Below are 11,717 nucleotides of genomic sequence, written 5' to 3'. Positions count from 1 at the left end.
GGTGTCGCAGGTGTAGCCACTTGGACAACAATGGAGTCCATCACTGCAACACACAGCCTACAAGTTGAAAAGGTATGAAAACAATCAGAACAAAATTTTTTTAATGGGTTATCTTAAATGGTACTAGATCAGGGGTGGAAAAAGTTCTTTTGAAAATGCGAGGAAGGCAGTAGTTATGTAATCTACTCTGAAAGTGACAACTTACATTTGGCATTGGGCAGCATCCATATTGTCCACTACTCAGTTTACAGCAAGTATTGCCATCTGGACATTCAGACTGACCATCGGGACACATTACAGACTCCAACTGGATAGTCTTAGCTTCAGTCTTTTCTACCCATGGAAGAATGAGGGCGCCCTTTGTACACGTTCCTGCACCGGTATCGCAAGTGTAGCCACTGGGACAACAGTGGAGACCATCACTGCAACATACAGCCTACAAGATGAAAAGGTATAAAAACAATCAGAACAAAATTTGTTTAATGGGTTATATTAAATGGTACTAGATCAGGGGTGGAAAAAGTTCTTTTGAAAATGCGAGGAAGGCAGTAGTTATGTAATCTACTCTGAAAGTGACAACTTACATTTGGCATTGGGCAGCATCCATATTGTCCACTACTCAGTTTACAGCAAGTATTGCCATCTGGACATTCAGACTGACCATCGGGACACATTACAGACTCCAACTGGATAGTCTTAGCTTCAGTCTTTTCTACCCATGGAAAAATGAGGGCGCCCTTTGTACACGTTCCTGCACCAGTATCGCAAGTGTAGCCACTGGGACAACAGTGGAGACCATCACTGCAACATACAGCCTACAAGATGAAAAGGTATAAAAACAATCAGAACAAAATTAATTTGTTTGTTTGCAACACTCAGCCTGTAAATTGATAGGAAATCCAAACATTTAAAGAACTAAATAATTTTAAAACTGATTTAGTATACTCGTTTCTAATATCCCATTTTTGTATATGCTTGCGACGTACACGCTCTCAACTAGATTTGTATTGCAAGCGCATTGCTCCATCCAACGACAGGGTAGTGTCAATCATAGGATGATTTCTCATAATACCCCGACAGGAGGTGCAAGGTTCCAAGAAAAAAGTGGGTGTGGGTCGTACATCAAAAGTGGTCCAGGGGACGTAGGGGGGCCCTCCCGAAAATATTACAATTTAGGGGAAATGTTTATTTAATCGAATTTAGAGAATATTACAAAATACATATTTTTTTTAAAATTTTTTCTCCCGACGAATTGCAGTTTTTTTCTCATCAACAGGGATGCAAGGCCTCTCCGACGGAGGATGCCGTGGCCCCCGTACCCCCCGTAGCGCCACCACTGTCAGAAAGATGATGAAAAATAGTAATTGCAAGCCAAGAGGAAGTATACAATGAGAGAGAAGCAACAAGAAACAACAAATGCATTTGCTATGAACTGATGGTAACAGAAGAATAATGTGTATGCTGTCAAGTGTTTTCAATACATTTGTTATATAATGAAGGCTGCAGACAAACAGAATGACAGTGAAGAGTTTAGGAGCCTGAGTGTATGCCTCTCTAGCCTAGACACCAAGGTGTTCATGCACCAATGCATACAAGTCCATGATACATTCTGTTTTCAACTTTGATTTCAGTACGAATCCCTGAACATAGTGATATAGATGGACAAATGAAGCTGTGCTTGATGATTAAGATTCCCAGGATTTTTTTTCTCACAATTTACAACAAACCTTTGGTAGAGGGCAGCACCCATACTGGCCCGACGACAGCCGACAGCAGGTGTTACCATCTGGACATTGCGACTGACCACCTGGACACACTACAGACTTCAAGAGTTTGGCAGGGATGTGCGAAAACAGCGCAATAGAGGACGTGTAATTTTCACAAGTTCCGCCGGCAATGTCGCACTTGTAACCTTGTGGACAGCAATGTATGCCATCATTACAACACACAGCCTTCATGTGGAAAAAACACATACAGGAAGTGTAGCGCAAAACAGGGTTTGCTTTAACACAATTAAAACTTAGTCACATATTCTGGTAATGGTCATGTGAAAACTATACCATAGGGAGCCATTAACATGATTACAATTTTAACAATGAGATGAACGCAGGCTTATAAACAGTTGAATTTGTTTGGATCAGTTGAATTGGATTGGATTTGATTTATTCATTGTGAACACCAAGAATAACCCATGAAAGTCTGAAGGAGTACTTATTTCCAGTAGGGTGCTTCTAGCGGTGATTGGGCAGTACACCGGGGACAATCCCCTACTCTTACTGCATGCTTTAACATGCACATAAGCCATAATTTACACAAAAACAACGGCTTAAACGTCCCATCTGAAAGACGGTGCGCTATCATAACTTTCATTTCAGCTCTCTAGCTGCTAAAATACAATGACAGCAGCGATGGAAATTGAACTGGGACCAAGAGATTTCCATAGTTCGTGCACACAGTGGCTACCACCAGATTAACCAACTGAGCTAAGCTGCTCTCTAAAATCGAATAAACATGGGCCATTGCTTCATTAACTAAAGGCTATTGCTTGCATGTATTAGACTAAGTTGATCAATTCATTCTTACTGTTTCTAGAGGGCAGCATCCATATACTCCACTTCTCTGTTGGCAACACGTGCTTCCTGTTGGACAATAAGACTGACCATCTGGACAGATGACATTTTCGAGCTTCTCAAAATCCTAAGTAAATGAATAAGTAACATTTGTATATTTTATATGATCAAATTCTCCTGGTTTGAGGGAGCAGGTGACCTGGGCAATCCAGCAGGAGAACAGGCTGTCCAAAGAACAGATGGTGAATCGAGGAAAGACAGTAGTAAAGCGGCGGAGTGGACCATAAAGCAAGGGGAGCAGAGAAAGCAAGGGGAGAAGACAGTAAAGTGAAGAGCGCACACAGCTGATTGAGGGTGCAGACAGTAAAGTGAAGAGCACACACAGCTGATTGAGGGTGCAGACAGTAAAGTGAAGAGCGCACACAGCTGATTGAGTGTGCAGACAGCCGAAGTAAGGGATGCAGACAGTAGAGCAAGGGATGCAAATAGTAAAATAAGGGGAGCACACAATTCAATACCTTGCTAATTAATTCAGTAAAAAAAAGAACTTTCTTGTCTTTGACACAAGACTGTTGTGCAGTGTTGCAAGTGTAACCGGTGGGGCAGCAGTGTTTCTTGTCTGAACAGCAAACAGCATCTTCCATTGGACAGCATCCGTAAAAACCATCCTTTAAGGCACAGCATGTTGTATCATGCTGTCTAAACAACAGTTCTTGTCCTGTCTCTTATACACATCTAGATGTGTATAAGAGACAGCCTAGCACCTGATGCTTGAGGAAGCACCTCATTAAACAGCCTGTAGTGCAGAAAATGTTGAATTTGTAACCAAGTGTCATTTAATATAATTTATATAAATTTGCACCATTTCTAAACAGATAATTTCATTCAACAAATGATCATCTTATAGAACAATTTTATGCAACTAGACAAGGGGACCACTTCCTTCACCATGAAAAAAAGTTGCGGACCACTCCGCATCTACTAATACAGTATTCAAAGTCATTAACTTTTTTTTTGTGTCATTGTAAAATTGATTATTAAATAAAGTTTCAAATGATGACAGCACAAAAAAAAAAGGCTGGAGTAGACATTTTCAAAATTCTAATGGCTACATTGAGCCTACTCATATCACTAATATTGTCTTTACGCTTGTTATCATACCTGTTGCATGTGATCATCACCCAGACGGAAATGCCAAAGAGTGTGCATGAGACCGACCAAGCTGTTTATTTTAAGACCCATGTAAGATTTCAAGTTGGGAACAAAAAGCAACACCAATAAACTAAACCTAATATTGCATTGCAGTGTGAACACAATGTCAAATTAAAATTATGGTGGATTTATAGGCCAAATACGACAGTGGAGACCACTCAAACTTTGGCGGACCACTTACTTTTCTGACGGACCACTCACGTTTGACAGAATATCAGTAATTCCGTGGACCACAGGTTGCGTAACACTGTTATAGAAAGTCTTTCGTATAATAATGTAGAATCATTATTACTTAAAGAGTGCACTCGACTTACCCCATCAGGACAATTTATATCTTTTAATTGAAATAAACTGGGGAGTTTCTCTGCAGCAAGTTTTTCGTACCAGAACATTTGAATATCGCCTTTCAAACAAGCCGACTTTTTCATGTCACATGAATAGCCAGTAGGGCAGCAATGCTCATCATCACCGCAACACACAGCCTATAAATAGTTACACAACAAAAGCTGCATATTATATCTAGCATCACTACAATGCTATAAATTAATACTTTGGAAGCAGTACTTCCATAGACATTCTAATGAATATGGCAATAATTGCAATAAGGACCAGCAATCAGAGAAATAATCATTCCATTGCTTGCTACCATCTCATTGTGACAAATAAAATTATGCTATGAATTGTTTTTTATAATTTAGTAAACATATATTTCAAAAAAACCCAAATTAACAATATCAAATCAGCCAAAAAGTTTACCATTTTACAATATTACTAAATCAAATATTACAAAATTTTAAAAAATAATATAAACAAAATAATGATTATAGTTATAATTATAATAATAAAAATAATAAAACATTAATAAAAGTAATATGGTTTACCTTTGGTTGAGGGCAGCAATCATATCCACCTGTGCTAGACATGCAGCATGTAAACTGTTCACTTGGGCAGTAGGACTGACGATCAGGGCACATAAAGGTGCCTGGGGGAGATGACCTTGTCTTCTCCATCCAAGGGAAAGAGATGACCCCATTTAGGCACTTTGATTCAGCCATGTCGCAGGTGGTACCAGTTGGACAACAGTGTAATTTATCCGAGCAACATACAGCCTACATAGAAGTAAAACCTTTGGTATATTTTGAAATGATGCAACATTGACATTGTAATCAAACTTGGATTTGCACTTGAAATAATTAACAGTTTCAGTACCACTAATATCATGATCTTTTAAATGTTGTCCTATGTTACATTTACTGTGCTCATCAGTACGTTGACATTGTAGTCTAATCTGTTCACTTCAGTGTTTTATCATTAATTGCTAGTTATCAATGCATGTTTGTGGGACAACTCATAAATAGTTCTGACAGTAACTGTTGAGAATATCTCATCAATAAAAACAACAGTTCTTGTCAGAACTATCTATTTGGTATGCAGTAAACATTTGTTAATAACTATATTGTTTGATGGGAGTATTTGCAAACTTCCATAAGAAGCTTCTTTTCAACATGGACAAGTTGTTGGTTGTACAAATACGCTGCATGAACAGCCTAATCTAAAGACGAAATAAACAAATTTAAGACCAAAAGAACATTAATTGAAAAGATGAGGAATACTAACCTTAGGATAAGGACAGCAGCCCCACTCCCCTGTGTCTAGTTGGCAGCAGGTGTTATCATCATCACAAACTGTTTGATCTTCACAAGTCACTTTATGTAAGTTAAAGTTAGGTTTGAATCTTAGGATAGGATCTGCTTGGACACTGGCCAACATACCCAGTATAAACAGTAGCTTCATCTGAAGAAAAGAACCATGGAGTGTAAGTTGCTTGTATATATTTGAGTCTAACAGCATGTGGTATTGTATCAGCGGCATAACGCCTGCAAGCTCTCAAAGAAGGGGGTGGGGGAAGATTACTGTTTGAAAAACAAAGTTAATTGATGGTTAAGTACTGAAGAGTTAAATACTTCAATTACACCTTTTCAGTCATTTCCTTAGCTGGGACATTATTCACACCTCTGGACACTCCTTGAGCGAAATTATTTTACTGAAACAGGGACCTCAAAATTTTCTCAACCCCGGACCCCATGACTCATCGTTACATCACTGTATCAAGATGGCAATGAGATATTGTGGGAACTAATCTTTAATTTTGCAGGATTTGGACCAAGGAATCTGTCACTAGAAGGCAGGCAGACATTAACCACAAGGCACCTGATCTACTAGAAGAGAAATCAGGAAAATATTAATTAACCATTGGGCCTACACAATTTAATGAGAAGCATATCTCAAGAAGGAGCCATAACCAATTTCCTTTTCAGGACCCTGGTTTTTGAAGACGGTCATCATGCCATAAAATTTCAACCAATATTTTATTTTTAGTCTTTATCAATCAAAAGTTATATTACACGAATTTCTTGTAATGAGAGAATCACTTCCTCAATATTTGCAGTATCTCTGTCACTTTCTAGATAAACAATACCTAGGAATTTATAATAAAATTTGGACTTGCACTTTTACATCAGCAGCACTTTATATAATTACAAACTTTCTAGTTATGATTGTCATTTGTCTTGATAAACTTAATATTTAGTAGGATTTTGTTATAATAAAATCTACAGTATTTGGACTTGAATAATTACAAAGCAACTTCAAACTAAACTCAACAAACAGAATTAAAATTGATCCCTTATATTCTCCCTCAATACTTACTGAACAATTCTTCTGTAATGTTTAAAAAATATAAATATTAAGTGTACAAACCTTACTACTTCCAAAAAAAATACTAAATAGGGAAGTAGTTAATACTTCTTCCCTCTTTGTCTAAAATACTAACATTTTACGGTTAAAGGTGGGTGGAGGGCCAGGCCATGAAATTAGCTTCAGGCACGATGGGTGGAATACATTGCCCACTGTACCTTGTGAGAATATGCAAAAAAGCATGGTTTCCTTAAAATCCCTACACTCTCAATGCAATGATTGTACTGCGTAGCATTCCCCGACCTAATCGGGAAGGCTCCCCGATTCGAACGACCAGCCAATCAGCATTGCTGAAAGCTCTTAGTGAGCAGGGCTGTAGCTGAAAACTAATGGTGGGTGATCAGATAGACATTTTGAGGGTAGGTGTATGATAACATTGGTAAACTCTACATAATAAGAGTGGATTTTAAGGATGGAAAAGTGGGTTAATGAGGGTAGGTAGAGGGCCATAAAATTAGATTTAGAATGGGTGGAAAACTTCAAGGATGGGTGGCCCACCCACCATAACTACGTATCCCTGAGTGAGTGTGCATGTAAAGATTAGTTACCATATGAGAGTTTCCTGTGTTAAAAACATGATTTACTATACTATACCTCTTTAAAATAAAACATAACTTGTACTTTGTAATAAGAGAAATATGTATATTATCGCTACTTGGAACAGTAACAACACGAAAGTCCTATGCTACTGCACTGTAATGCATTGGCCTATTTTAATACACTACTAAGATAAGATTGAAAAAGAAAAGCCTATCTTAGTAGTGTATTAAAAAAAAAAAAAAAATTTACAAAAATTTAAAATTTTTCAATTTTTTTTCAATCATATAGTGGTGTAGACTGGTCTTTTAAGAACATTTTCCTGGAAACACTTTTTGGATACGACGCCCCGTTATGGAGAAAATCAGCCCAAAAGCTTATCTTATTTCTGTTGGTTACGCACCGCTGATCCGCAATGTTTGTCATCACTTCAAGATGTCTACCGATTCGTGAAAAAGGTCTATTTACTTGAAAGCAAGTACAAGGAAAGTAATTTATTCAAGGCCATTTCCTGGTATAATTAAATCACTTCCTAATTAATGAGTGAACAGAGAATACTGAACTGAAACACCAAAAAAAAAACAGGTTAAAAAAAAACACAAAACTGAGAGCACATTCCTATTCTCGGTGATAAAATATCCATTATCCATTATCAAACTGAATTTTGTCAATAAACATGGCATGTCCATGGAGGTATAAAAATAATAGGTAGTGGCTACACCATTCTTAAATGAATTTCTGTTGTATGTGATTTTTTTAATAATGGAATTCATGCACACAATTCATCAAGGCCAATCACAGTTAAGAATTTGTTTAGCAATGCCAATGGTGTAGCCTAACTTATATTATAACATATCGTGCAAAGAATAATAGGTAGCCTAGGCCTAGAAAAGACGCCTGATGCAAGTACAACATGATTTTTGATAAAATAAAGTAATAATACACAGTACTCCACTAGGGGCCTAGGCCTATGTGTATTTTGCTGGAAAAGCATGCCAGAAGAGGCACAGCCCAGACGTTATCAAGTCCCTGGGCATTATGTAAACCTAGGCCTAGCATGAACTAGAGAAAGGGCTTTGCACAGCCTAGGCCTAGCCTTGTTTGTACTGATACTATGCCAGCAAGCTCGAATATTCTATCTACTGTCTAGGCTATCTAGGTTAGTATTGATGAAGACGGGTCAAAGCAGTATTATAATTCCATAGCTGTAACTAACCTTAACAGCAATGTGGACCTCTAGCAATGCCACATAAACGTCTGTTCATAAGCATGAGCCTCTACCTAAGAGAATTGAACTAACCGGTGTACGTATTTTATTAATAAACCACATATCTCAAGAGCGCGTGACAATGAGCTCACCTGACTTAACACGTGATAGAAACCCGGTTTCAATTTCTTTGAACAGCTGTAGTAGTAGTAGTAGATATATATATACATATATACATACCTCTTATACACATCTAGATGTGTATAAGAGACAGACTTAATATTTAGTAGGATTTTGTTATAATAAAATCTACAGTATTTGGACTTTAATAATTACAAAGCAACTTCAAACTAAACTCAACAAACAGAATTAAAATTGATCCCTTATATTCTCCCTCAATACTTACTGAACAATTCTTCTGTAATGTTTAAAAAATATAAATATTAAGTGTACAAACCTTACTACTTCCAAAAAAAAATACTAAATAGGGAAGTAGTTAATACTTCTTCCCTCTTTGTCTAAAATACTAACATTTTACGGTTAAAGGTGGGTGGAGGGCCAGGCCATGAAATTAGCTTCAGGCACGATGGGTGGAATACATTGCCCACTGTACCTTGTGAGAATATGCAAAAAAGCATGGTTTCCTTAAAATCCCTACACTCTCAATGCAATGATTGTACTGCGTAGCATTCCCCGACCTAATCGGGAAGGCTCCCCGATTCGAACGACCAGCCAATCAGCATTGCTGAAAGCTCTTAGTGCTGTCTCTTATACACATCTAGATGTGTATAAGAGACAGCCTGTTGCATGTGATCATCACCCAGACGGAAATGCCAAAGAGTGTGCATGAGACCGACCAAGCTGTTTATTTTAAGACCCATGTAAGATTTCACATAAACTTACACGTCTGTCTCTTATACACATCTAGATGTGTATAAGAGACAGATCCTGGAACGCGGACATGCTCTCTGATCCTACATATATCTACAATCTTGAAGTGGTTGGCGCATTGGTTGTGGCTTGGACTCCCACAACCTCGAGGTCGGGGGTTCGAAACTTGGGCAAGGCACTTTATCTACGGTTGCCTCTCTCCACCCAGGAGTACAAGTGGGTACCTGGTAGGTTCCAACACTGCGCTGATTACTAGCCGCAATACTATGGAGATATAATTTAATTTAATAATTTCATTTAGAGTTCAATGTGTTCCATATGTGTTTGATCCAATGACCGGGGTAATAATGTGAAGCGCTAGAGGCTTTGTTAAGGCATTAAGCGCTATATAAGAACGACATATTATTATTATTATTATTATTATTATTATTGCTAGATCACTCAACATCACACCGCCAGGTAGGCCCATCATATCAGGCAACATCACTCTCACAGAGAACATATCCGGCTATGTCGACTCTATTCTGAACCCCTTGCTAGTTTGTATCCCCAGCTTCATACAAGACACAACACATTTTCTAAAAAAACTCAACGACATCCCTCCTACCCAACCATGCATTGTTAGTCACTTTAGATGTATGCTCATTGTATACCAATATCCCACACGATGAAGGCATTCCGGCGTGTGAAAAATTCATTTCCACCCATGATCCGGCCCAATCATCCCCAGACATATCCAAACTTATCAAATTTATCCTCACCCACAATAACTTTGTTTTCCATGACAAACACTACCAACAAATAAGTGGCACAGCCATGGGCACCAAGATGGCTCCATGACGCAAACATTTTCATGGCCGAGCTGGAGGATAGACTCTTAGCGAATTCCAATCCTAAGCCATCACATTACTGTCGATATATTTTTTATTTGGGAACATGGGATTGATAAACTCAACGAATTTGAACGCTTTGCCAACAACTTCCATCCCCGTATCAAGTTTACTATCAACTCTTCGAGTAGTAACATCTCCTTCCTGGACGTATCTGTCCACTTAAAAAAACGAGATTATATCTACATCAGTTCATCATAAACCCACAGATAACCATCGCTATTTGGATTTCAATAGCTCTCATCACATCTCGCTCAAGAAGTCTCTTATATACAGTCAATGTCTCCGCATTAAACGCATCTGCTCTACCCCCTCTGTATAACAGTCAGAACTTGCCCGACTCACTTCTAAATTCCTAGCCAGCAACTATATCTCTCATCAAGTCTGCCATTTCTAAAACATCCACTAAGTCTCGTACAGACCTTCTGACGTATAACCTAAATCTAGTAATGATAGAATACCTGATATTCGACTACAGTCCGTCACAGTCCCAACCTAGAACCATTAGCTAATACACTCAGGAAAGATTTCCTCTCCCTCAAGCAAGACCCCACCATCGAACCATTATTCTGCAACCCCCCCTGTCCTTGCCCGCCGGCAACCCCCCAATCTGAAATCTCTCATCGCCTCCTATAAGCTCCCCACCACGACTCGTGATCATGGTAACACTACATGTCAAAAAGCTGGATGTCAACTGTGCAAATTCATCAACACAGATCACACATTCTCACCCCCTGGCACTACATACAGCATTCACCCTCCCGCTGCCAACTGTGATACATCCAATATTGTATACTTAATATATTGTAATATTTGTTGCCACGGTAATTATGTAGGGGAAACCGGCACCAAATTCAGACTTAGGATCAACAATCACAAAAAGTCAATCAGAGACAAAAGCCCACCTTCCCAGTTAGCGCTCATTTTAACCTCCCCGGCCACTCCATTGAGAACTTTAAGTGTATTATTCTAGGCTCTAACTATAGATCGTCCAATGACAGACGTTGTGCCGAAATAAAATGGATAAACAGGCTTAAATCCCACACCAACGGCCTTAACAAAGACCTTGGCTTTGCCACCGATTACACATTTACACATTTACTAACATCCAATAGGCCTTACTTATCATGTATATGCATATGATTGGACTTCTCGTATATTTCGCTTTTTTCATTTCTCATATTTTTATTCGTGCGTTTTATATATATATATATATATATATATATATATATATATATATATATTGTATTATTATTGAATATGTCATTTATTTTGTCAGTTATCTATTTATCATGTTTAGACCCTAGACTGTACCACCAGATTATTACATTATTTATCTTGTATTTAACATCCTAAGATTGGGCTACTTGATACCTAGTTTTGCTTATTTCACTCTATTTTATAACTTTGTAAATATGAGTTGTAAATAAGATGTGTATAAGAGACAGCCATCGAACCCTTATTCTACAACCCCCTTGTCCTTGCCCGCCGGCAACCCCCCAATCTGAAATCTCTCATCACCTCCTCTAAGCTCCCACAACGACTCGTGATCATGGTAACACTACATGTCAAAAAGCTAGATGTCAACTGTGCAAATTCATCAACACAGATCACACATTCTCACCCCCTGGCACTACATACAGCATTCACCCT

At 38.3% G+C, this 11,717-nt stretch overlaps 1 protein-coding gene across 2 annotated transcripts in view; it reads right to left on the bottom strand.

Moving 5' to 3' along the window:
- The window catches only part of LOC117108340 (progranulin-like), a 16,751-nt gene extending 8,320 nt beyond the window's left edge, over nt 1-8,431 (bottom strand). Inside the window, exons 1-8 of one of the 2 annotated variants that reach the window (XM_033250328.1) lie at nt 8,293-8,431; nt 5,400-5,576; nt 4,664-4,891; nt 4,097-4,264; nt 2,584-2,697; nt 1,728-1,952; nt 585-815; nt 206-436 (exon numbers count right to left, since the gene is read on the bottom strand). In XM_033250328.1, coding sequence (XP_033106219.1) covers nt 206-436; nt 585-815; nt 1,728-1,952; nt 2,584-2,697; nt 4,097-4,264; nt 4,664-4,891; nt 5,400-5,576 — 1,374 coding nt within the window. In that variant the 5' untranslated portion in view covers nt 8,293-8,431. The remainder of the gene's footprint in view (nt 1-205; nt 437-584; nt 816-1,727; nt 1,953-2,583; nt 2,698-4,096; nt 4,265-4,663; nt 4,892-5,399; nt 5,577-8,292) is intronic. The other variant, XM_033250327.1, reaches the window with a different exon arrangement.
- Between the last annotated feature and the right edge of the window lie 3,286 nt (nt 8,432-11,717).

The sequence above is a fragment of the Anneissia japonica genome, unplaced genomic scaffold, assembly GCF_011630105.1.
Source record: "Anneissia japonica isolate Jap-2015-1 unplaced genomic scaffold, ASM1163010v1 scaffold426_len1935630_cov189, whole genome shotgun sequence".
Classification (NCBI taxonomy): Eukaryota; Metazoa; Echinodermata; class Crinoidea; order Comatulida; family Comatulidae; genus Anneissia; species Anneissia japonica.
The sequence above is the reverse complement of the archived record's forward strand: the minus strand, read 5'-3'. Positions and strand labels throughout refer to the sequence as shown.